The sequence below is a fragment of the Bombina bombina genome, chromosome 11, assembly GCF_027579735.1.
Source record: "Bombina bombina isolate aBomBom1 chromosome 11, aBomBom1.pri, whole genome shotgun sequence".
Taxonomy (NCBI): Eukaryota; Metazoa; Chordata; class Amphibia; order Anura; family Bombinatoridae; genus Bombina; species Bombina bombina.
This window is the reverse complement of record NC_069509.1, coordinates 157277883-157303812: the sequence shown is the minus strand read 5'-3', so window position 1 is coordinate 157303812 and position 25930 is coordinate 157277883. Positions and strand designations below refer to the sequence as shown.

The 25930-nt window shown below is 41.5% G+C and overlaps 1 protein-coding gene across 1 annotated transcript in view; it reads right to left on the bottom strand.

Moving 5' to 3' along the window:
• LOC128642240 (nodal modulator 3) overlaps positions 1-25930 on the bottom strand; it is a 122944-nt gene that overhangs the window by 15812 nt on the left and 81202 nt on the right. Inside the window, exons 28-30 of the mRNA XM_053694938.1 lie at positions 3352-3453; positions 2553-2672; positions 694-786 (exon numbers count right to left, since the gene is read on the bottom strand). Coding sequence (XP_053550913.1) covers positions 694-786; positions 2553-2672; positions 3352-3453 — 315 coding nt within the window. The remainder of the gene's footprint in view (positions 1-693; positions 787-2552; positions 2673-3351; positions 3454-25930) is intronic.

The window sequence follows — 25930 nt, the reverse complement described above, 5'->3', positions numbered from 1 at the left end:
TTCTTATTTACTCCTATTATCAATTTTTCTTTGTTCTCTTTGTATCTTTTATTTAAACAAGCAGGAATGTATGATTAGGAGCCAACCCATTTTTGGTTCAGTACCCTGGGTAGCGCTTGCTGATTGGTGACTACATTTAGCCACCAATCAGCAAGCGCTACCCAGGTGCTGAAACAAATATGGGCCGGCTCCTAAGCTTACATTCCTGCTCTTCAATTAAAGATACCAAGAGAATGAAGAAATTTTTTTTAAATCTGAGTAAATTTAAAAGTTGCTTAAAATTGCATGCTCTTTCTGAATCATGAAAGAAAAAAAAAGTGGTTTTTCATATCCTTTTAAGCAGATAATAAGTATACATGGAGAATATTGACAATTAAATAAACCCGCATTGCATCTGAAACAACTGGAACATGAAATACCCAGACTTGTATCTGACTTTGCAATTTCTGAGACAGCCTGACCTATTCTGCAGCAAAAATCTATTTGCAAGCGTCAAGTTAACAAAGCGTGACTGATGGTTTTGTAGACTTCTCCCTGCACCTCAGACTCCTTTTATATATATAGAATAGATCAGGGAAACACAACGGTCATTATTTTGTTTTTCTAAGCAATAACAATCAGTGCACTAAAGCTGAAGGGGCCAGGGAATGACTTGGGGATATTGTGTTTACAACAATACAAAAGATCAGTTACCTTATCATGATTATAGCCAGCTAACAGCAGCAGCAGTGTCAGAGGAAGAGCCAGGTAGGAGCCCTGCACAATGTCTTGCTCAGGCAACTTTCTCTATAAAAACATAAACAAAAGAAAAATAACTGAATAGTACACAAAAGGCAAAAATGTAATGTAATCAAACCTCTGTATACAGAACACATGAAAAGGCATTATGCTACAATAATGAAAACAACTACATTTTTAGGAGTCAGAAATATGTATTAAAGGGACGTTGTGCACTAGATTTTTCTTTGCATAGATGTTTTTTAGATGATCCATTTATATAGCCCATCTGGTAGTATTTTTGTAACAATGTATAGTTTTGCTTATTTTCTAATAACATTGTGCTGATTTTCAGACCACTAACCAAGTCCCACAGTCTCAGATGTATACTGATGTCTACAGATTCCTGCTTGTTCCTGTGTAGGTTTATCTGTCTTTTTCATATGCAGGGAAGGTTGAAGGTGGAAGTGGCTGCTCTTCATGCTTTTCAGCCCCTTTCAATGGGCGTCCCAGGCCAGCCTCATTAACAGTGCTAAACAGGGAGCTTCTAAGTTTTTAAAAGGTTTTATACTGTATTTTTATATCAGCATCTGTGCATATTCTTCTTTATAGTAGTGTTTATTACATGCAGTTATATGAAAATTGGTGGATACTGTCCCTTTAAGCACAATAGAAAATTCTAATATAAATGCATTTTACGATTAACATGTTGACTGCCAAACTATGTTCATCGAAAGTCATTCCAGGCCACACTTAAACAGTCATTTCAGAGCATTCTGTAGAACCGCAACTGTATCTAGAATGTTTTAGTCTTTTACGCAATTACATTGATTTTAATAAATAACAGATTATTTTCATAACATAAGTGCTATTAGACCCTGTTAGAAATACTAACTGATCACCCACACAACAAGGATTAAATGAGTCTCCTGTACGTGGGTGAAGCAACAGTTGCTTTAAAGGGACAGTCAACACCAGAATTTTTGTTGTTTAAAAAGAAAGACAATCCCTTTTTTGCCCATTTCCCAGTTTTGCATAACAAACAGTTATAATAATATACGTAATTACCTTGTATCTAAGCCTCTGCAGACTGCCCCCTTATTTTAGTTCTTTTGAAAGACTTGCATTTTAGCCAATCAGTGCTCAATCCTAGGGCACTTCACGTGAATGAGCTCAATGTTATCTATATGAAACACATGAACTAATGCCCTCTAGTGGTCAAAATGCATTCAGATTAGAGGCAGTCTTCAAGGTCTTAGAAATTAGCATATGAACCTCCTAGGTTTAGCTTTCAACTAAGAATACCAAGAGAACAAAGCAAAATTGGTGATAAAAGTAAAATTGGGAAGTTGTTTACAATTACATGCTCTATTTAAATCAATGTTTTTTTTGGATTTGACTGTCCCTTTAAGTATTATCTAGGCCATATGAGCAACACTGTAGGGCTTCTAGTAACCAGACATTCTGTAGAATAAACTAGTGCTGAGCCCAATAATGCTGCGGTGAAAGTTGTGGCATCTGTATACATATTTTTGTGACCTCAACGCATATATTTAAAACAATATCAATTTTATACCTATTTTATTTCCCCTTTATCAATATTTAGCCCATAATTACTCGCACAATGCTGTAAAGATATTCCGCAAAAATTGTTGCAATCAACTGGGGTGGCAAGAACATAAAATAGAAAAGTTATTTAGAACGTGTGAGATACATTTTAAGGCCATCGTCAAACAACCTTTCACAGATATTAAATGCAATAATAGCTGAAACATTAGAGTAGCTATATATTTCATATAGAGTAAGCACGAAAAGTCAGCAGATTTCAGACTTACGGAGGGATTGAATATTAAACTGATGTGTTTGTGGTAACCCAGAGTGCTGAAGGAGATCTGAGGAAGGGTGTACTCATATTGAGATTTCGCTAGCGTGGAATCCAACTGCACAATATAATTCTGTAGATAAAAGAGAAACATTAAAATATTACCCAACATAGCCTTTTGTTATAGTTTAAGTGGGCTATGAACCTAGACTATAACCACTGGCCGTACACTAAGCACAAGTCTGGCACCTGTCTACAAAGTCTTCAAATTCAGCATAGCATTACATCCTTCGTTATAAAAAATGTGCCCCCTTCTCCTTGCCCACGAAATCTCCCTCTATGTCAATACCTTTCGCATGCACACATTTCTTGAGGACAGAATCTGGTATGGGGAATAATACGTATTCTCATTAGATGGATAACTGTGCCAATAACTTTAAACACCCTCCGGGAACACAACTCACGGCGCTCACTACATACAGTTGCCAAAAAAGCAGTTACTTCCGTTTGACTAGTGCTTCTCTCTGATTCAGAGTTATTTAATATGCCAAATGATTTAGCTCTATCGCTAAAACAACGCTCACCAAGGACATTTGTTTTGTGAACTAAACCATTCTTGCACAATACACTCTTTTACCAGATATGTGTTAGTTAGTATGCATGAAAGTAGTTGTATTTCATGTTGATTTGGTTTAGAAAATAACCATAAAATCAGGTCCAGTATTATTGTACAACATAAACTGACTTTCTGTTTGAAGGATAACAATCAGCATAGACATTAAATACTTGACAAGTGAACAAGAAATCTTTACCTCTCCATCTCGGAGCAGAGGTGGAAAATGGAAAAACAGTGACTGCCCCAAAGAAACAGATTGTATCGGGTTATCCAGATTTTCACTTTTATAAAGTTTTACCTAAAAAACAAAATATAAACTAAAATTATAAATAGGCACTTAAAGGGACGGAGAACCCCAAAATGTTTCTTTTATGATTCAGATAGAGCATTTAAAACTTAAATAACTTTCCATTTTCTATTATCAAATTTACATCATTCCCTTGGAATCTCTTGTTGGAGGTGCAGCAATGTCCAACTAGGAGATAGTTAGATCATTAAAGTAAATTGTAACGTTGCTCAAAACTATATGCCCTATTTGAATCATGAAAGTTTAATTTTGACTGTACTGTCCCTTTAACAAAAGCAGCAACAATGCAGAGAAATGAAAAAGGCTTTTCCTATAATCAGACAACAGCGTTTTCCTATATTTTAAAAAGAAAAACTTAAATTATGCTTACCAGATCATTTTCTTTTCTTCTGTACGGGGAGAGTCCACAGCTGCATTCATTACTTTTGGGATATACAGAGCCTGGCCACCAGGAGGAGGCAAAGACACCCCAGCCAAAGGCTTAAATACCTCCCCCACTCCCCTTAGCCCCCAGTCATTCTGCCAAGGGAACAAGGAACAGTAGGAGAAATATCAGGGTGAAAAAGGTGCCAGAAGAACGAATAAAAAATTAGGCTGCCCACAGAAATATCACGGGTGGGGAGCTGTGGACTCTCCCCCGTACAGTTCCCATGGTAAGCATAATTTAAGTTTTTCTTCTTAAAACTGGGAGAGTCCACAGCTGCTTTCATTACTTTTGGGAAATCAATACCCAAGCTATAGAGGACACTGAATGCAAACCGGTGGGAACAAAAAAGGCGGCCCATTCTGAGGGCACCACAGCCTGCCATAACCCAGACTCCCAACAAAAAAACTACTTCAACAGAAGCAGAAGGAATAAAAATGGGAAGAGGACAAGGAAACTGCCCATCAATTAGAACCATAAGGATCCCTGATAGAGACCACTTATAAATCCTTGACTCAACTGAGAACAAAAGCCTCTGAGGAGACAAAAGTCCCACCGATCAGAAGCACACAAAAAATAATCCCTCTCCATGATCAATGACAAAGGGAAAAACAAACAAACTCCCCACACCACATTCTCCCCAACTAAGAAGGAAGAATCAGAAAATAAAGTCTGAGAGGACCTCCAGAAACAACCCCCGAAAACTCAAGGACAAACAGAGGGAGAAGCCCCTAGCGTAACTCGAAAAGGAGCGGACTACAAGGCTGCAAGAGGACAAAGTACCGTAAATAATACTCTACTGGAGGAGGAGAGCAAAGAAGGAAATATTCCAAACCACCTCCTACATGGATCCGAAGAAACCAATGGAAATCCTTAACCAGAACCGAAATCCCAGAAGGACAAAAAGGTAGCACATAACTACCTTACCACAGACAGTTATTCAGCACAAAGAAACCGAACATTCACAGGTCAGAAACCCCGGAAGCAGAACAGAAACCGAATAGAAATATCAGTTTATGCCACAGGCTTCCATCGGATAGGTAGACAGACTAGACGTCAAGCCATAATAACTAGTCATCCGACTAGAAAGGAACAAGAGACAAAATTCAGAAGCAGGGCGGACCCACAACCCCCCTACTAGAAAACGGGGTAAGGGAGGACAACACCCTGACCAATAACAAAGAACCAACTACCCGCTGAAGGAAGGTTCCATATCATCTGAATCAACAGCAAGGCCTCCCAACCTAAGGAAGCAGCACTCGAGATTCATGACAGGTGGTCGATGCCCAAACAGTGTAGTTAGAGTCCCTGACCCCTACTCCGATCGAACAGTCCCCTCACAGAAGCAACTGGCAAGACCCAAAAGGACAAGGGAGATTAAAAAGTCCTAGCATCGACAAGGCCCGGAGATCAGACAACGCATCTCCAGCCACGAGGTCCTAAGGGAAAGAAGGAGTAAAAAGGCACCAATATCCAGAGAGACTAGCTCTGGTTCCAGGAACCCATCTGCATTTCCCTTCAGAAACCCGAAGGAAAACGGTACACTCAGCCAAGAGAGACCCTTGACCCACTGAACTCCCAGAGTCAAATGAGGAAAAACTACCTCAGGAGGAACCAACTGGATAAACGCAATAAACCAAATCCTCCCAAATAGAAGAATTCAAAGAAAACCCAAGAAGACTCCAGTAGAGAAACACCACAGGAAAACTTCCTCCATATCTCCGGAAGAGAGAAAAGGAACCGCCCCAGTAGGAACAAGGAGATTTCCCCAGGACCGGGAAACCAAGCCTGCAACTGTACGCCTGACAGATCCAAAGTCTATGAAAATCTGGAAAACAGATTAACCCGAATGCCAAGTCAAAGACAAGGACTAGGTTAAAAACCGGACACCCAGAACCAGGAGCCGGCTCAAAACTAAGAAACCCTGTGGTACAACCACAAAATTACCCCTTCTGAGAAGGAAATTGCACAAGAATTGATGCAATCACTGCCATGCCCCCATGGGGTCATGAACACTAATCTCTTATGTTGTATCCCAATGACTGTCCACTCAGCCCCAAAGGGCTTCTAGAATAACTCCCACAAAGTAAGAAGACAAAAAGGTAGGACCCAAAGAGATCAGAACTCAAATCATAGAAATTAATCCCTGTTCGAGAGAATATTAGTCTTTAAAGCTTCAGTATGGATCAACCCCCGGAAACCCCTTAAATTCTGCTAAGGAATGCAAGCTGTCACCAGAAGCACATACCGGACAAGAAAGCAGGAGCTTTAATCAGGGTTCAAACCCACAACCTTCTCCTTCAGAAGCAGTGGAGCTAACTCTATGCCACATCTCCCTTCGGGCGACTGCAAAAGGGATTGCATAACGATCCCCCAGATCCCCAAGATATAGGATCAAAAAGAGGATACTGGAAGACAAACGGTCCCTAGGAACCGGAACTCTTCAACCAGATGACATGAAGTCCTTCCCAAAAAGGCAAGGGGAAGCGAAAAATACAGCAATACTCGAACATAGAAGAGAAGCACTGCCAAAGGAGATCAGAGCCAAAATAGGACCATTCCATCCCCAATGGAGTAGCAATAGAAGGGAATAATCCCCCCCTACAACAGGTACCGAAGATCTCCATGAGGTCATCTGATCCCCTCCCTTGGAAGGGAGAACTCTAGCTCCTGTCCAAAAGGACCTCAGGAACCATAAATATACTGCCAGAGCAGGATTCGGAATCCCAGCTAAATACGCTAGCTATGCAGGGACAAGACACTTAGGATTGAGTACGAACAAAACATCAGACACCCCACCAAGATTAAATAAACGAGGAGCAGCCTGACATCCAGGATAGAAGGGCCTCCTATAGCTTGTAGAAACAAGAAACAACCTCTTGACAGGAAGACGCAAACTTAGCACCCAAACAGGATCAGCCTGTTGCCAGGATACAACGTGTCTGACATAAACTGCACAAGAACAGAATGAACAAGTACCCAACCAGGACCGGCCTGATGTCCAGAACTGTTCAAGGGCCAACTGAAAGCTCTAAACCCTAGCAGGGCTAGACTAAATAAACAGACAAACGATAGACAAATAAGCTCAGAGACTTAAACATTGTCTCTAAAAAATAATTATTTTCTTTTTTTTTTCTTGTTGAACTTCCGCCGGAAGCAACATCTATTGCAACCGTAAAATCGCTGGTATCAAATTCCCAGAGAAGAAAAAAGTTAAAAGTCTACAACAGTCCCGAGCTCTGGAAAAAGAAAGAAATAAAACACATCCTAACTGGATCAAAAGAGAGTAGGCAGCACCCGCAGGTGAACGCCAAAAAGGAATGGAAACACTAACAGGGCTAGTTTGTCAGAGACCTAATTCCTCAAGAGCTCAGAACTGGGATTAGATACACAAACAAGAGACGACTAAGAGTAGGATCTCCATCCCTCCACTCGTCTAGAGCTGTTCGCCATCTGATTCAGAAGAAAAAGGATCTGATGACAAATCAGAACGGGGATCCTCCAACGCCTCCAACACATACCTCAGAGGAAGCCGCTTCCTCAGAGGAAAGATCAGATATAATCGGTCCCTCACCTGACGCACCCAGGTTAAGAGGACACGGATGAGCACTTTGCTTGCAATCGGGAAGATGTAAGTGCACCAACACCAAAGATATGGCCATGCGAAACCGTGCAGTAACCTCTGGTGGAAATAAACCTCCTTCCGGAGAAGGAGTAATGGTATTTGGGACAACTGTCTGTGTAGGAGCAGAAGATTCTAGGGAGCGCACCTCATGGGACACAAAATCCTCAGAGGCGGATGGCTCAGCGGTCTCTAACCGCTCCCCATTGGAAGAAGAGAGCACTCTAGTACGGCATACGGAACATAAGTGATTGGGCTGTAATACCCGGGCCTCCCCGCAATCTACGCGGGTAACAGAATCTGAATCGGAGAAATCATTCTCCGAAAAATCTGAATCCTCCATAACTTGATTGATTAAATTATGGACAAAAAATAACTGGCACCATACACCCCCAATGGCTGGGGCACTCACCACCTTCTAAGACCCAAACAAGTAGAGAAACAGACCCTCTCCACTGACACTCGGTCAGGAATACGGAAATGGAGAACAAAAACGGGACCACACCCGGTCACGAGGTGCAACATGCAGGCCAAAGAAAAATCAAGCCAGTCCACAAGTACTGCGCAGCACCAAAAAAACTTGTACGTTCTGTAATAGCCATGAGCTCCAACATCTCTACACATAAGCAGACAGAATCACATAACAAACATGATTAAAGTCCCCCACTGTTCAATAACCCCCCTCAGGAGATATTAACCCTTGATTCCATAAAGATAAAGGCGTCCCACTGAGACCCTGTCTTCTATCATTACAATATATCCACAAAGAAAAGGAAAATTAAACGATTTTACCGGAGATGCCGAGGAACAATAACACGGTCCTTCAAGTTAGACAGCGTGGCTTCTGACATGGACTTGAGTGAAGAAAGCAGGCAGAGAAACTTGTCAACGCTGATTGCTTATGGAGCTGTTAATATGAGTCGGGATGGTTTCGCAGAAAGACTCTCCCTACATCTCTGGACTCTAACCTTCATCCATGCTCTCACTGAGAGGTTGACAGGATTACTTGAAACTCCAGTCCCATCTCGAAGAGTACTACCCTCCATAAGAGACTACTCCATAATCTTCTGACACTTCTCTGCCAATCTCCTGTGACGAAAGGCAAAGGATGACTGGGGGATGAGGGAAGTGGGGGAGGTATTTAAGCCTTTGGCTGGGGTGTATTTGCCTCCTCCTGGTGGCTAGGTTCTGTATTTCCCAAAAGTAATGAATGCAGATGTGGACTCTCCCCGTTTTAATCTGTTTGGAGTTTTTTTTGTTTTGTAGTTTTTGTTTTTTTTACTGTTGCAGACAAAAACAGGCAGTGACTGCCTCATAGTGGCTGATCTTGAATTACAACGTAATATGTAAGCAGAGAACAAAGATAATTTATACATATCCCATGGCCTTTTTAGTGAGTGCACCACCCAACTGATTTTACGGCTACAATTTAAGCTATAATTAGTTATTACATTATTTTAATTTCTGTTTCTCAAATGACCATTTAATGTTAAATTATGCAATTCATTAATGCACTGTATAGCTTAAGTAATATTTACAAAAAAAATTATAATATTGCAAAGTATTACAATGCCCCCACCAGGCTAGAAAAAAAATTCTGGAGATAGATATATTAGAGATCAAGCTCACCCTAAATCACTGTGGCCTGACTCAAACAGTTAGTAATATATATATGTATACATGTTACAGAATGTTGTGGTGCTATACAAATAAAGGATAAAAGTAATATTATTATAATAATAATAATAATAATAATAATAATAATAATAATAATTAGGATTCGGCAGCCTCCCCCCTTAAGACTTCGGGATACATTCTATCTTTAAGTGGTCAGAAAAACAACTTGGGAAATAATATATATGCAGCTAATAAAATAACAGTGCAGAGCCTGCATTCCGACATCTGACACATCTGACACATGAGAGAAAGAAATAATTATGTAATATGCGCCTCCCATATATTGATGCTGCCCTGCCTCTGGAAAACCTGAGAGATTCTAACTTAGGACTTTCTCTTCATTCTCAAGTCCATGTGAGGGATAGGACCTCTCAAACCTGGAAACTGCCTTGCTGTCAGGCAGAAGATGAGGTAAGTGCTGAATTTATTTCTGGGGGTACAAGGAAATCTCAGAAAAAGTTTGGGCACTTTATTTTTTTACACAGACCTCATCGAATTTGGGCTCCTTATTAAAGGGGTTAACAGAGATGCATTCTCCTAGTTGTTTAGGGGACACTTGGCAGCTTGGATGCTGGCACTGGGACTGTATGGGACATGTGACTCATCTCCCGGCGGTTTCATAACTAATTCATAGCTGACCGGAAGATTTCATACTGACAGAGAGCGAGCTCAGTGTGAGGGTGTTTAACTCTTAGAGAGGTCATACAGGCTAAGCAGCTGCCTAAGGCATAGGAAAGGAAGCTGAGCAGTCTGTTATTTTGCTCCCGGTCGTTTAGCTTAATAATAATGGCGACCAGGAGAGGGCAATTGAAAGGCCCACGAGGGGCGGAGCTTACGTGGCGCCAATTTGGTTGCGCACCGATTATTTAGTACTTCCGGTTATCGGAAAGAAGGACACTAGTAGATCCTAGTGTTTGCGCTTAGGCACCTCTTCCCTTGCACTTCCGGTTAGCGGAGGGAGCGGAAAATATTATGTCAGAGTGTTGCGCTTAGAGACAGCGCTACAGCTGTCAGGTTTTTAACAGGATTAGCAGGCACTTCAGCGGGGTTATGCTGAGGTGTAAAGGGGTTAGCTGCCCTAATAAATAAAGAGGTTTCCACTTTAAATTTTAAAGAAACAGTAACGGTCTTTATATGTTTATTTGGATAAAATCAGTTAAGACCTTTATGGGATTAATCATCCATACGTCAGTCCGATGGTTCAAGAAGACCCTACAATGCAGGGTTATCAGCTTTAAAGTGTCTACTTCTGTTATTAAACGGAATACTGCAGGGAGAATGTGGCTTTACCAATCCATTTCCCTGTTGTTTGTTGTGAGAACCTTTCTATAGAGAAAAAGGGGATTCTCATTAAGTGTCCAAATATTACAGTCCACCCGTGCAGTGCCCTGCGCTTCTTCACCAAGTCCATCTGGAGTTACTTAGCAAGACATTGCTTCTCTAAGTTCTTTAGCGATATCTGTTGCATTGTCTGTTTTTGCCAAGCTGCAGGGAGAACGCTTGATGAAATATATTTAATCACATACAGAGTAACTATTCCGAATGTTTATTCCCTAAAGTTAAAAGTGGAAGATACTTCGGTAGTACATAAGGGAAATATCTCAGACTCCATCGGGGTAACTCCTTTGTCTGATACTGAAGTGGTTTTCTGGATCACCTCTGTTTGCTACCTAAGGAGGTTCTAGTTACCCTGAAGGGCTCCGGTATGACTGGCCATTTTTCCCCATCTGCTAGATTTAAAAAGATGTTTCCCATAGTCAACGCGGTGAAGGAGGCTTGGCAAACAGTCCATGAGGTGGAAGGAGCCGTTTCCACCCTAGCTAAGAGAACTACTATTCCCATAGAGGATAGTTGTGCTTTCAAATAAATTAGAGGGGTTACTCAAAAACATATATACCAGGGCTTACAATGGCAGCCAGCTGGATGCATTGCTGCCGTCATTGGTGCAGCGGCATATTGGTTTGATGCGTTGTCTGGTATTATTAGGACAGAAACTCCTCTGCATGAAATCCAGGATAGGTTAAAAGCACTTAAGTTGACTAATTCCTTTATTTCGGATGCTTCCCTTCAAGTTATCAAACCGGGAGCAAGGATTTCAGGCTTCTCTGTTCTAGCTCGCAGAGCCTTATGGTTAAAACCCTGGTCTGCGGATGTGTCCTCTAAGTCTAAGCTGTTAGAGATTCCTTACAAGGGGAAGACCTTGTTTGGGACTGGCTTGTCGGAAATAATTTCTGACATTACGGGAGGTAAGGGTCCCCTTCTCCTTCAGGATAAGAGATTCAAACATAAGGGACGACAGAGTAATTTTCGATCCTTTTCGAAATTTCAAAGGAAATGCTTTCTCTTCCTCCTCCAAGCAGGAACAGATTAAACCTTCATGGAGACCCAATCAGTCTTGGAATAAGGGAAAACAATCCAAGAAGCCTGCTATTGAATCAAAGTCAGCATGAAGGGTCTGCCCTTGATCCAAGACTGGATCTTGTAAAGGGCAGACTTCCTTCTTTGCTCAGGATTGGGTCCGAGATGTTCAGGATCCCTGGCAATAGAAATAGTGTCCCAGGGATACAGACTAGAATTCAAAAGTTTTCCTCTCAGAGGCAGGTTTCTGCTTTCAAGATTATTTGTAGACCAGACAAAAGGAGAGGCGTTCTTACTCTGTGTCAAAGACCTCTCCGACCTGGGAGTGAGAGTTCCTTTCCGAATCAGGAACAGGGTCTGGGATTTTATTCCTATCTGTTCGTGGTTCCCAGAGAAGAGGGAACTTTCAAGCCTAATTTAGATCTCAAGAGTCTAAACAAATTTCTCAGAATACCGTCCAAGATGGAAACTATTTGTTTCATTCTTCCTACGATCCAAGAGGGTCAATTTATGACAACAGTGGATTTAAAGGACGATTTCGAGGAGACTACAATTGAGGAGATCAAGGATAGGATCAAGGCTTTAAAGCTGGCTAATACCTTTATCTGTGATGCCAGCACGCAAGTAGTTCGTTTGGGGGCTAAGATTTCTAGCTTTGCCGTTCTATCTCTCAGAGTCCTGTGGCTAAAGTTTTGGTCAACGTGACATCCAAGTCTAAACTTCTATCTCTGCCCTTTAAGGTCAAGACTTTATTTGGTCCTGGTCGGGCTAATATAATTTCCACAGTTACTGATGAAAAGGAAGCCTTTCTGCCACAGGACAAGAAGGCTAGACCCAAGGGTCGCCAAAATTCTAATTTTCTTTCCTTTCGCAACTTCAAAGGACAGATATCTTCCTCTTCCAAACCTGAGCAAGCCAAGACCTCATGGAGGTTTAACCAGTCTTGGAATAAAGGTAAGCAATCCAAGAAGCCTTCCTCTGAGAATAAATCAGCATGAAGGGTCCCCCCTGATCCAGTCATGGATCAAGTGGGGGGCAGGCTTTCCTTCTTTCAGCAGGCTTGGATTTGCGATGTCCCAGATCCTTGAGCAGTGGAAGTAGTCCCCCAGAGATACAGGATAGGATTCAAATCTTGTCCTCCCAGAGGCAGATTTCTCCTGTCAAGATTATCTGCAAACCAAATAAAGAGAGGCTTTCTTAAACTGTGTTCAGGATCTCGCCTCTGTAAAAGTGATTGTCCCAATTCCGTTGGCGGAACAGGGTTAGGGATTCTATTCCAACCTTTTCATAGTTCCCAAGAAAGACGGAACTTTTCGACCCATTTTGGACTTCAAGTGTCTCAATAAAATTTTCAAGGTTCCATCCTTCAAAATGGAGACTATCCGTTCTATTCTTGAGTTCAGGAGGGTCAGTTCATGACTACCATCAACCTGCGGTTTGCCTTTTTGGAAAAACACTTCTAATTAGTAGCCCTACCTTTTGGCCTAGCAACTGCTCCTCAAATCTTTACAAAGGTTCTAGGGGCTCTTCTGGCAGTGGCCAGATCTCAAGGGATTGTGGTGGATCCATACCTGGACGATATCTTGGTTCAGGCGCCATCATTTCATTTAGCAAGATCCCATACAGATTCTCTGTTGTCAATTTTCCGCTCTCACAGGTGGAAGGTGAATCTGGAAAAGAGTTCCTTGGTGCCAAATAGCAGCATGTTTTTTGGGGACGATCATAGACTCGATCTCCATGAAGATTTTCTTGACGGAGGTCAGAAAATCCAAACTTCTTGCTACCAGTTTTTCTCTTCAGTCCTCTGTCCGTCCATCAGTGGCTCTGTGTATGGAAGTAATTGGTCAAATGGTGGCTTCCATGGACATTATTCCTTTTGCTCGTTTCCATCTGAGACCTCTTCAGTTATGCATGCTCAGATAATGGAACAGAGACCACTCGGACCTCTCTCAGAGGATAGTCTTTGACATCCTGACAAGGGATTCCCTGCTTGGTGGCTCTCTCAAGACTATCTGTCTCAGGGCACATGCTTCCTGAGACCATCTTGGGAGATTGTGACTACGGACTGGGGGGAGTTTAGGTTCCTTAAGAGCTCAGGGAATTTGGAATCAGGAAGAGTCTGCCCTCCCAATAAATATTATAGAATTAAGAGCAATCTTCAATGCACTGATAGCTTGGCCTCAACTGAGTTCGGTCTGGTTTATCAGATTCCAATTGGACAACATTACCTCAGTGGCGTATATATCAACCACCAGGAAGGAACACAAAGTTCCTTAGCTATGAAGGAGATGACTCGCATTCTTCAGTGGGTGGAGTCTCACAATTGTCACATTTCTGCCATCCACATCCCAGGGGTGGACAACTGGGAAGCAGATTATCTGAGCAGGCAGACTTTTCATCCAGGGGAGTGTGCCCTGCAACCGTAAGTGTTCTCAATATAACTTTCAGGTGGGAAGTTCCGGAGTTGGAACTGATGGCGTCTCTTCTAAATGCCAAACTTCCAAAGAATGGATAAAGATCAAGGGATCCTCAAGCAGCTCTGGTCGACGCTCTGGCAGTTCCATGGGTCTTCGGTCTCATTTACCCATTTCCTCCATTTGCCCTCATTCCTCGGGTGATAGCCTGTATCAAACAGGAGCAGGCTTTGGTGATTCTAATTGCTCCAGCTTGGCCGCGCAAAATTTGGTTTGCGGATCTAGTGAAGATGTCGTCCTTTCCCCTGTGGAAATTACCTCTGAGGAAGGACCTTCTACTTCTGGGTCCTTTTCTACATAAAACCTAGATTCTCTGAAGCTGACTGCTTGGAGATTGAACGCCTAAGTCTTGTCTAGACAAGGTTTTTCAGAGAAGGTTATTAATAGCATGATTCAGGCTCGTAAGCCTTAAATACCTTTTCTGGTGCGAATCTAGGGGTTTCTCTTGGAACCAGGTGAGGGTTCCTCGCATTCTGTCCTTTCTTCAGGAGGGCCTGGAGAAGGGCTTGTCAGTCAGTTCTCTGAAGGGTCAGATCTCTGCCCTGTCGATTCATTTGCATAAACGTCTGGCAGATTTGCCAGATGTTCAATCTTTTGTTCAGGCCTTGGTCAGAATTAGATCAGGCCTTTGTTTAAATCTGTTGCGCCTCCTTGTAGCCTTAATCTTGTGCTTAGGGATCTGCAGCAGGCTCCGTTTGAGCCTATGCACTCTGTTGATATCAAGTTACTGCCCTTTTGTTGTGTTTTCTGGTAAACGTAAGGGTCAGAAGGCCACTTCTACTACTCTTTCTTGGTGGTTGAGAAGTGCAATTAAGTTGGCTTATGAGACAGCTGGACAACAGCCTCCTGAGAGGATTACGGCTCATTCCACTAGTGCCGTCTCTTCTTCCTGGGCTTTGAAAATGAGGCTTCTGGGGAACAAATCTGCAAAGCGGCCACTTAGTCCTCGCTGCATACTTTTTCCTAATTCTACAAATTCAATGTTTTTGCCTCAGCTAAGGCTTCTTTTGGGAGGAAAGTTCTTCAAGCAGTAGTGCCTTCTGTTTAGGTCTGGCTGTTTTGTTCTTCATCCCTTCCATTCGGTGTCCTCTAGCTTAGGTAATGGTTCCCACTAGTAATTAGAATGGATTTGTGGACTCTCCATGCAATTGGAAAGAAAACAAAATTTATACTTACCTGATAAATTTATTTCTTGACACGGTGAGTACACGGATCATCATCAAATTACTGTTGGGAATATCACTCCTGGCCAGCAGGAGGAGGCAAAGAGCACCACAGCAAAGCTGTTAAGTATCGCTTCCCTTCCCACAAACCCCAGTCATTCGACCAAGGGAAAGGATAAAAAGGAAATAACACAAGGTTGCAGAGGTGCCTGAGGTTTATATACCAAAAAAACAGGGCGGGCCGTGGACTCCGCGTGTCAAGAAATAAATTTATCAGGTAGGCATAAATTTAGTTTTCTTTCTAATGACACGGTGAGTCCACGGATCATCATCAATTACTGTTGGGAATCAATACCCAAGCTAGAGGACACAGATAAGGGAGGGACAAGACAGGAAACCTAAACAGAAGGCACCACTGCTTGAAGAACCCTTCTCCCAAAGGAAGCCTCAGCCAAAGCAAAAGTATCAAATTTATAAAATTTTGAAAAAGTATGCAAAGAGAACCAAGTTGCAGCCTTGCAATTTTCTTCCACAGAAGCTTCATTCCTGAAAACCCAGGAAGAAGAAACAGCCCTCATGGAATGAGTCGTGATTCCCTCAGGAGGCTACTGTCTACCAGTTTCATAGGCCAAACGAAATATACTCTTCAACCAGAGCGAAAAAGAAGTAGCCGTAGCGATCTGACCCTTAAGTTTCACAGAGAAACAAACAAAGCAGAAGACTGGTAAAAGGCCTAGTCGCCTGCAAATAGAATATCAGCGCACGCACCACATTTTTTTTTTTTTTTTTTTTAACTTTTTATTTGAAGTATCAATTGAGGGTACAAAAACGAAAAAAGGGTAGTCATTTGATTACATATTAGGGGGTAAAACATATCCTCAATGACTACAGTAGATCATCATCTCTTATTCATCATATAAAGAAAAAAAAACATTATGTGTACCACATATACAAAGGAAGAACAAAAGACCAATATGATAACGACTAAGTTTTACTACTAATAATATCTGACCTTGCTGCCATGCCTTGGTCTTCCTGCACTCGTCAACCAGTCAGCTCAGCCCCATGGTGGGAGGGGGAGAGAACACCTGGCAATCCCCTTTTAATAGTCCCCTCTGCAAACAAATTAAATCTTCCACTCAGGTGAAAGTAAACCAAGCTCTAATTGCTGTATAAACCAAATAGAACCCCTAAACGGAGCAACTAACTGACGTTGGGCGTCTATCGGGAGGATTAATATAACTTTCTCCCATTTCACGAAAAATCTTTGTATTGACTTATCACTGGCTTCTCTCAAATCGAATTGTTCCATTGTGATCTGGTTGTAAATTTTATTTACAAACTCCTTGAATTTAGGTTCACGTGGAGATTTCCAATTTCTAAGCATAACATTACGACCTATTAGGATTAATGTATTTATAAGCTTAATATTTGTATAAGGTTCCTCCTGATTTACAAGGAAAAAAATATGTCTTGACTCAAATTTGAAATTGCACGGATTTACTTTGTTCACCCAGAAACACACTTTACTCCAGAACTGAGATGCTTTAGGACAACTCCAGAAACAATGCATTTCATCTGCCTCCTCAGTATTACACTTAGGACATTTAACTTCTGTCTTATACCATTTAGACATTTTGGCTGGTGTGATATATACCAAATTTATTAACTTAAAATGTGATTCCTTCCAATCTATAAAAACTTGGGTTTGGTCAGTTAATCTAAAGCTTTGTAGGATGTGCTCTTTAGTAACATTTGGCAGCAGCTTATTCCATTTCCTCTCTATATCACCGATATGTAGCAGCCCATGGTATTTAATGAGTAAATTGTAGAGAGTTGCGATGGAGACTTTCCCAGCTTGATATAATTTAATCGCTCCGTCTAAGTCTCCCAGCGAGGTAGTGTTTTCGCCCTCTGCTCGTAGAGACCCTATCCAATGTTGTACTTGAAGATAGGCGTAAAAAGAATTTTTTTCTAGATTAAAATTAGCTCTTAAGTCTGCAAAAGTTTTAATCAGTAGGGTCTCATTTACACATATGTCTTTTATATTTTTAAGACCATTACTGGCCCAAGTACGAAAGATTTTGTGTGTAAATCCCGGAATGAAGTCCGGATTCCCTACTAGAGGAAGAAATGCGGATCTACGAAAATCAATGTGTAATTCCGAACAAACTTTTTGCCACGCTAGAATTATATATTTAAATGTGTACATATGTGCCACATTTATTGGTAATTTCACAAAGGGGATATGAATCAAAGCTTTCAGGGAAAATGGGTCTACCAATTGTGTTTCTATTTCAAGAGAAGAAACATGTTCTTTTTCTGTTATCCAGTCAAGAGCAAATTTCACTAACGCAGCATAATTATAGAACTGGATATTCGGAAGTGCCAGACCACCATGCATTTTAAAATAAGATAATTTAGTTAAAGACATCCTGGGTTTCTTCCCGTGCCATACAAATTTAGTAAATAGTCTTTGCAGAAATTTTAAATCTTTTCTAGTAATTAGACACGGGAGATTCTGTAACAAATAAAGTAATTTTGGGAATAAAATTGCTTTAATTAACATTACTCTCGCAGACAGTGAAATAGGTAAATTATGCCATACATCCAATTTCTGCTTGAACGTTTCAATACATTTCCGAAAATTTAATTCATACCAACATGCCGGATTCGTACTTAGGGTAATACCTAAGTACCTGATTTCTTGTACCTCTTTAAAGGGGTGTATAACAGATAACTTAGGCTTATATATCCATAGCAATTCCGATTTCCCCCAGTTAATCTTATAGCCAGAAATCGAACTAAATATTTCTATAATTCTTAACAATTGGGGTATGGATTGTTTGGCGTTGCTTAAAAAGAGTAGGATATCATCTGCGAATAGCGATGTCACCAGCTTTTTATCCCCTATACAAATTCCTTTTAGCTCTTTTCTTAATAGAATTGCCAAAGGCTCTAATACTAAATTAAAAAGTAATGGGGAAAGGGGACATCCCTGCCGTGTACCACGTTTGAGAGTAAAACTCTCAGATACTTCCCCATTAACGATAATGGCAGATGTTGGGGCCTGGTATAATATCCGTATAAACTGGTAGAAATTCCCCTCAAAACCGAATCCTCTGAGTGCCGTGAATAGGTGATCCCATACTATACTTCTCAGCGTCTACTGTAAGTAAGGCTAAGTCTGTCTTGAATTGCATCTTTTTCTTGTTTATTGATCTACTCCAAAAATGATCAATAACCAGCATTACTTTTCGGATGTTCTTCACCGAACTTCTGCCCACCATAAAACCTGCTTGGTCAGAATGTATTAGTGGCTCCAAAATTTTCTTAACTCTAGTTGCAACAATAGCAGTTAGCAACTTATAGTCCTGATTTAGCAACGAAATGGGCCTATAAGAGGACACCATTTCTGGGTTTTTATCTTTTTTCAATATTAGCGCCACATTCGATGCTGAAAAGAGCCTCGACCACATCTGATTCTTAATGTAATACTGATTAAAAAGTGCTTCTAATATAGGCAGAATTTGATCGTGTAGAAGTTTGTAAAGCTCTGCTGGCATAGCATCTGGACCTGGCGTTTTATTAGACTTCGCCTGCTTAATAGCATCTGAGATCTCGCTTATAGATATCGGTTCATTGAGTCGGCTTAAGTCCTGTGGCTCAACTTTAGGTAGTATTACTCTTTTCCAGAAGTCTTGCTTATTATTTGAATTAACTACTCCTATTGAATAAACCTCTTTAAAATATTTTACAAATTCACGCCTTATGTCCACAATATTGGTAATTCTTCTATCGCCGATCTTAATTGTGGCTATATAGTTCTTCTGGGACCACCCTTTAGCTAGTTTGGCTAGGTATTTTGCGGAATTACCATAGTGTCCTCTAAATCTAGCTTTTTGTTTTTGGACTTCTATGGCTAAGACTTGTTTCAAAAACATCTCTCTCTCTGTTCGCGCCGAAATATACTTAGCCCAAAGGGGCTGACTTGAGCAGTTTAGATATCTTTTATATGCATTTTTAACCTGATTGGCTAATTGTTCTTCTCTATTTTTCCTCTTTTTTTTCAATTTGCATAAATAAGCAATGATCTCGCCCCTCAGGACTGATTTTGCTGTTTCCCAATAGATTTCTGGTTTATCTACGTATGCAGCATTGAACTGGTGGAATTCTTTCCATCTGGCTTGTAGCCAGTTCTTAAATTTAGCATTATTAACCAGAAATTGGGGAAAGAAGAAGCGCGAGTGGTATGGGCCTGGGGACCGGATTGCATTGATCTCTAAAGTAATAATTGCATGATCAGAGATAACAATCTCGCCTATCTCTGATTGAATCTCTAGACCTAGCATATTACTAGATATTAAAAAATAATCTATTCTTGAAAAAGATTTGAATGTTTTTGATTCACAAGTATACTCTTTACTATCCGGGTGTTGTAGCCTCCATATGTCTTTAAGTGCCAGTTTATGTCCCAGGTTCTGTAGAACCTTCGCCTCCCTGTTATGCTTACCTCTTTGCGCAAATTTAGACCTGTCCAAACTAGGGGTGAATGTCATATTCAAATCTCCAGTCAAGACAATATTCCTCCCTACAAACGGTAACAATTGCAAACTCAGTTTCTCCCAAAATCCTCTATCCAAGGAGTTTGGACCATAAACATTACAAAAAATGAAATGGCATTTATTAATCAAAACTTCTAAAATTTGAAATCTTCCTTCTATATCCAGTACTTGCGATATAATCTGATAGGATAGCTGTTTATTAAATAATATGGCAACCCCTCTTTTCCTTTTATCATATGCTGTTGCCGAAATTTCTCCTACCCATTTCGTTTTTAATTTGGGTAATTCATGGGGTTTTAGGTGAGTCTCTTGTATAAAAGCAATATCAGGCTTATGTTTCCCCAATTCCTTGATAATTAACTTCCTCTTAATTGGGGAGGATATACCCCCCACATTCCATGAAATTAATTTCAGTCTATCCGCCATTTAGAGCCATTAATAGATGCGCCCATTGCAAATACCCCATCTGCTTTAACCAATAAAAAAAGAATAAAAATTAAAATTAAAATTAATCCCCATCTGTAGATGGAAACAGTATTAATATCTTTCCCCCTACCTCCTGGGGCCGACCATTTCACCAATCCACCCTCTACACCAAAAAGTGTCAAGCTTAACATTTCCATCTTCAACATAAGCAGTCTTAAACTACTATATTATTTACAAAAATCTGGTACACCATTCCTGAGCTTCGGCCTGGTTGTTTAACACTATTTGGGTATCCTCTTTTTCAAAGATAATTTTAGCTGGATATACTAATCTTGCGTTAAAGTTAGCCTTAATCAGTCTGGAGCAAAATGGTGACATCTCCCTCCTCTTAGCTAGAGTCTCTGCCGAGAAATCTTGGAAGATCAATATCTTATGTTGTTCTATCATCAGACTGTTACTTCTACGGTAGTGTCTGAGTATGTTAACCTTATCCTGGAAATTTAGGAATTTTATAAGAACCGATCTTGCCTTGTAAGTGCCATCAGGTTTATTTCGTATTGGGCCAACTCTGTGGGCTCTTTCTATCTGTATTGGTGTATCTTCTACAGGAAACCCTACCAGTTTCGGGAGACTGGAGGAGGCAAAGGACAGTAGATCCCGATACTCAGCTGATTCTGGAAGACCCACTATTCTTAAATTATTGCGTCGGGCCCTATCCTCCAGCTCCTCCAGTCTCGATTGTAACTGTGAAATCTGACGACTATGTGTAGCACTTAGCTGTTCTTGGATATTAGTTCGATCTTCTATATCTGAAACCCTCGTTTCAACCTCCGCTATCCTTGTTGCAAACTGTTTTACTTCTCCCGATAAACTTGCAATATCTTGTTTAATAGTTTCAAATTGAGGCATAAAGAGTTCTGCAATCTGCTGTAGTAACTTCGCATTGTCTGCTGTGCTCACTGACATGTCATTAATGACTTCTGTACTGATATCAATTTGTTTCGCCTTTCTTTCTTTGTGTTTAGGCGCCATCGTTGGCGAATTATTCTTAGAGTGCAATACAAATTTTTCCATAGGGAACCCAAAATTAGTCCCAATGTGTAGAAAATATAAAGATAGTCCAACACCCGTGCAAGAAATTAGTGCGAAGCGACGTGTATTATAAGCATACGAAGATTGTGACAAATTGTGTTACTCAATATTCGTGCACGAAAAAAAACAAAAAACAAAAAAAAAACACTTTGTGGTAACTCTTCCACTTACCCTACTTTATGTAGAAGGAGATTGTGTCTACATATACAAAGTCGTTGAAACTGAAAAAACCAAACCAACCAAAGGTTAAAAGTGTATGTGATCCTTACAAAAGAAAAAAGAATCCCAGCAACGTGTGTAAAAAGTGAAGGAAAAGTGACAACAGTGAAAAGTAAGGGGCGGACAACCGCCCAGAAGAAGAAAAGAAAAAGCAAAAATAGTCCAGTCAGCACACCCTAACTCAATCTTAGCAAGTCATGTTTTTATCTAAAAATATCAACAATCCTGTTCCTGATCTCGCCTTATATACTTCTTAGTTTCAACAATACTCTAAGCAATCTATTATAACACCAGCTCTTATACCTAGATGCAAAAGTTAGTGAAAATGTTATTGCCCTTTACTATTTTCAGAGAGCTACCTTATACCCACAAGAAGTTTAGCTGAGAGAAAACAGAAATCTTGCTCTCTAACTAGAATACAATAAGATCTATAACCCAATACTTCCAGTTTTCATAGACAATCCAAATTATTAAGCTATCTCAAACTTATGTATACAGATATTTTATCTTTTGTTTACCACACTGTTGTTATAATGTTGATACCTCCAGATTCTTAACCAACTCACTATAACAGAGAAAATCCCAATTTGTCAGACCAGCCAGCAAGTGCTTAGTCTGACATTAACTAGTGAAATTAAGGTACTAATACATAAATGTCCAGCAGTGAGGATATTAAGTTGTCTTAACTAGAACAACTTTCTTCAGACAGGTTTATAACTATGTGGCAACAGTCTTTGTTTTCTGATCCAGCTGGAGGCTAAATAATATCGTGTCTCCCACTTAAACAGTTCACACTTGTTTCAGAGAAGAGCTCACTGTGTTGTCAGCACCCGCTGTTTGCAATCAAATTATATCACTGAACTGAGTTTTTGCTTCAGGGGCACATATTTGGGGTTTAGAAGCAAGTGTATCATCACATATAGCTCAATATGACCCAGTACAGCTATTGGAAATCTTAGATAGTACAGTTTTTCCACATATGATCCATATACCGTCTGCACTTGGGAGATGTCTCACTTGTAAAGTAACATGCTTTGGCTGTGATTTACTAACACCAGGGTCAGCACTCATGTGTTTCTCAAGGTTTTAACCTGCATCACTGTAGCCAACATCCATTTTCAACAGTCAAAAAATGGCCCCTTTTAAGAGTATCTTTTAACCAAATATGGCCCCACTAAATTACAAGTATAATGCCCAGGTAGCCGTTGTAGAATTTCGGCTCTTCTTCACATTTACTCAGCACACGCTTACCGGTTTCCCAGTGGAGTCTTTGCTGCTCAGCGTTATCACTGTCTTCCTGGGCGTCATACAATCTTTACTTGGCACGTAGAAATCTGGATCCAGGCCAGTTTAACCACTAAACGTGCATCGATATCCAAGCAGGCGATTACCACCTTTGCCACTGTTCTGCGCGGCTCGACTTGTTCTCCTTGTTAGCACTTGTTGTGGGTATCCTTACCCTTTCTTGTACCCGCACCTCGTCGTTAGCTGTGGACCAGATCCATACCCGGTCTGTCTCACTCTGCTGCAGACGGCTGTTTCCAGGTGTCGGACAAACAAAATGGCTCTGCTTTGAGCCTGTCAGCATCCAGGGACTTCCTTGCCTGAGCTAGGACCGCGACGGCCCACGACCCGTGCTGTGACCGACCAGCGCAGCCAAGGGATCCAGGCGTTTTGGGGAGATTTTTCCGGCCCTTTCGTCTTCAGAGCCCTCTGTCAGCGTGCATCTGCTTGCTGACTCCACCCATCCGGAAGTCCCGCCTTCAAAGGACGCGTACCTGCATGTTCCCATTCACAGGGATCATCACAAGTTCCTAAGGGCTGCCTTTCTGGACAAACACTTCCAGTTCGTGGTTCTTCCCCTTAGTCTTGCCACAGCTCCCAGAATTTTCACAAAGGTTCTGGGTTCGCTGGTGGCGGTGCTTCGGTTACAGGGCAATGCAGTGGCGTCCTATATGGACGACATCTTAGTCCAGGTGCCATCCTTACAACAAGCCAGATCACACACGGACTTGGTGTTAGCCTTCCTGCGATCTCACGGGTGGAAGGTATATTTGGAAAAGAGTTCCTTGGTCCCAAATACAAGGGTAACTTTCTTGGGAACCATTTTAGATTCCCTATCAATGAAGTTTTTTTTCTGACTGAAGTCAGGAAGTCAAAGATTTTCGATACTTGTCTTGCCCTTCAGTCCACTCCTCGGCCATCAGTGGCTCAGTGTATGGAGGTAATCGGGCTGATGGTGGCGGCAATGGACATCATCCCGTTTGCTTGGTTTCTCCTCAGACCTCTGCAGTTAAACATGCTCAAGCAATGGAACGGAGATTATGCGGACTTGTTTTTCTGCAATAGTGGTTATCTCTAGATCATCTTTCCCAGGGATCCTGCTTTCGCAGACCATATTGGGTGATAGTGATTACAGACGCCATCCTTCTAGGTTGAGGGGGCCGTCTGGGACTACCTAAAGTATCAGGGAGTTTGGACTCAGTCAGGGTCTGTTCTTCCTATAAATATTCTGGAGCTGAGGGCGTTCTTCGATGCTCTTCTGGCCTGGCCTCAGTTAGCCTCGGCCCAGTTTATCAGGTTCCAGTCGGAACATAACTTACATCAATCATCAGGGAGGATCGAGAAGTTCCCTAGCGATGACAACGGTAACCAAATTATTCAGTGGGCGAAAACCCACTCTTGCTATCTGTCGGCAATTCACATCCCAGGGGTGAACAACTGGGAGGCGGATTTCCTGAGCAGGCAGACCTTTCATCTGGGGGAGTGGGATCTCCATCCGGAAGTGTTTTTCAGCCTGATCCTCAAATGGGGTCAGCCGGAATTGGATCTCTTGGCTTCTCGTCGGAATGCCAAGCTCCCGAGATACGGGTTGAGGTCCAGGGACCCCAGGCGGAACTGATAGATGCCCTGGCAGTACCTTGGACTTTCAGTCTAGCATACCTTTTTCCTCCATTTGCTCTTCTTCCTCAGGTCATTGCTTGAATCAAGCGGGTGAGGGCAGTGGGGATTCTCATTGCTCCGGCTTGGCTTCACGGAATTTAGTAGGCAGATCTGGAGGACATGTCTTCTCTGCCACCTTGGAGACTTCCGTTGAGGAAGGACCTTCTGATTCAGGGGCTCTTTCTATACCCAAATCTAGTTTCTCTGAAGCTGACTGCTTGGAGATGGAATGCTTATTTTTATCCAAGGGGGGTTTTCTGACTCGGTCATAGAGACCATGATTCAGGCTCGTAAGCCTGTATCTAGAAGGATTTACCATAGGATATGGCGTAAATATTTCTATTGGTGTGAATCTAAAGGCTACTCCTGGAGTAGAGTTAGGATTCCTAGAATTTTGTCCTTTCTCTAAGGTTTGGAGAAAGGACTATCGATAAGTTCCCTAAAGGGTCATATTTCTGTCTTATCTTTTTTGTTACACACACGTCTGACAGATGTTCCAGATGTGCATTCTTTTTATCAGGCCTTGGTCAGGATTAGGCCTGTGTTCTAGCCAGTTACTCCACCATGGAGGCTTAATTTGGTTCTCAAAGTTCTTTAAGGGGCTCCGTTTGAGCCTATGCATTCCTTAGATATGAAGTTATCTTGGAAAGTTTTATTTCTTGTTGCTATTTCTTCTGCTCGCAGAGTGACAGAGTTCTTGGCATTGCAGTATGAGTTCCCTTATCTTATTTTTCATTCTGACAAGGTAGTTCTACGTACTAAATTAGGATTTCTTCCAAAGTAGTTTCTGATCGTAACATTAATCAGGAGATTGTAGTTCCTTCTTTTGTCCTAATCCTTTTTCTCAGAAAGAACGATTTCTGCACAATTTGGACGTGGTCCGTGCTTTAAAGTTCTACTTACAGGCGACTAAGGACTTTCGTCAGTCTTCTTCTTTGTTTGTGATTTTCTCAGGAAAACATAAGGGACAGAAAGCTACGGCTACTTCTCTTTCTTTTTGACTAAAGAGTATTATACGTGTTGCATATGAGACTGCTGGACAGCAGCCTCCCGAGAGAGTTAGGGCTCATTCCACGAGGGCTGTTGCTTCCTCATGGGCGTTCAAAGATGAAGCTTCTGTGGAACAGATTTGCAAGGCTGCAACTTGGTCCTCTCTTCACACTTTTTCAAAGTTCTACAATTTTGCCTCTTTTGCCTCGGCTGAGGCCGCTTTTGGGAGAAAGGTTCTTCAAGCAGTGGTGCCTTCCGTTTAGGTTCCCTGTCTTGTCCCTCCCGTATCATCTGTGTACTCTAGCTTGGGTATTGAATTCCATTAGTAATTAAGATGATCCGTGGACTCATTGTGTCCATGGCCCGCCCTGTTTCTCTTAGACAGGTTGTGGGTTATGTAAACTTCAGACACCTCTGCACCTTGGCTTTTCCTTTCTCTTCCTAACTTCGGTCGAATGACTGGAGTGGAAAGGAGGGGAGGAGCTATTTAACAGCTCTGCTGTGGTGCTCTTTGC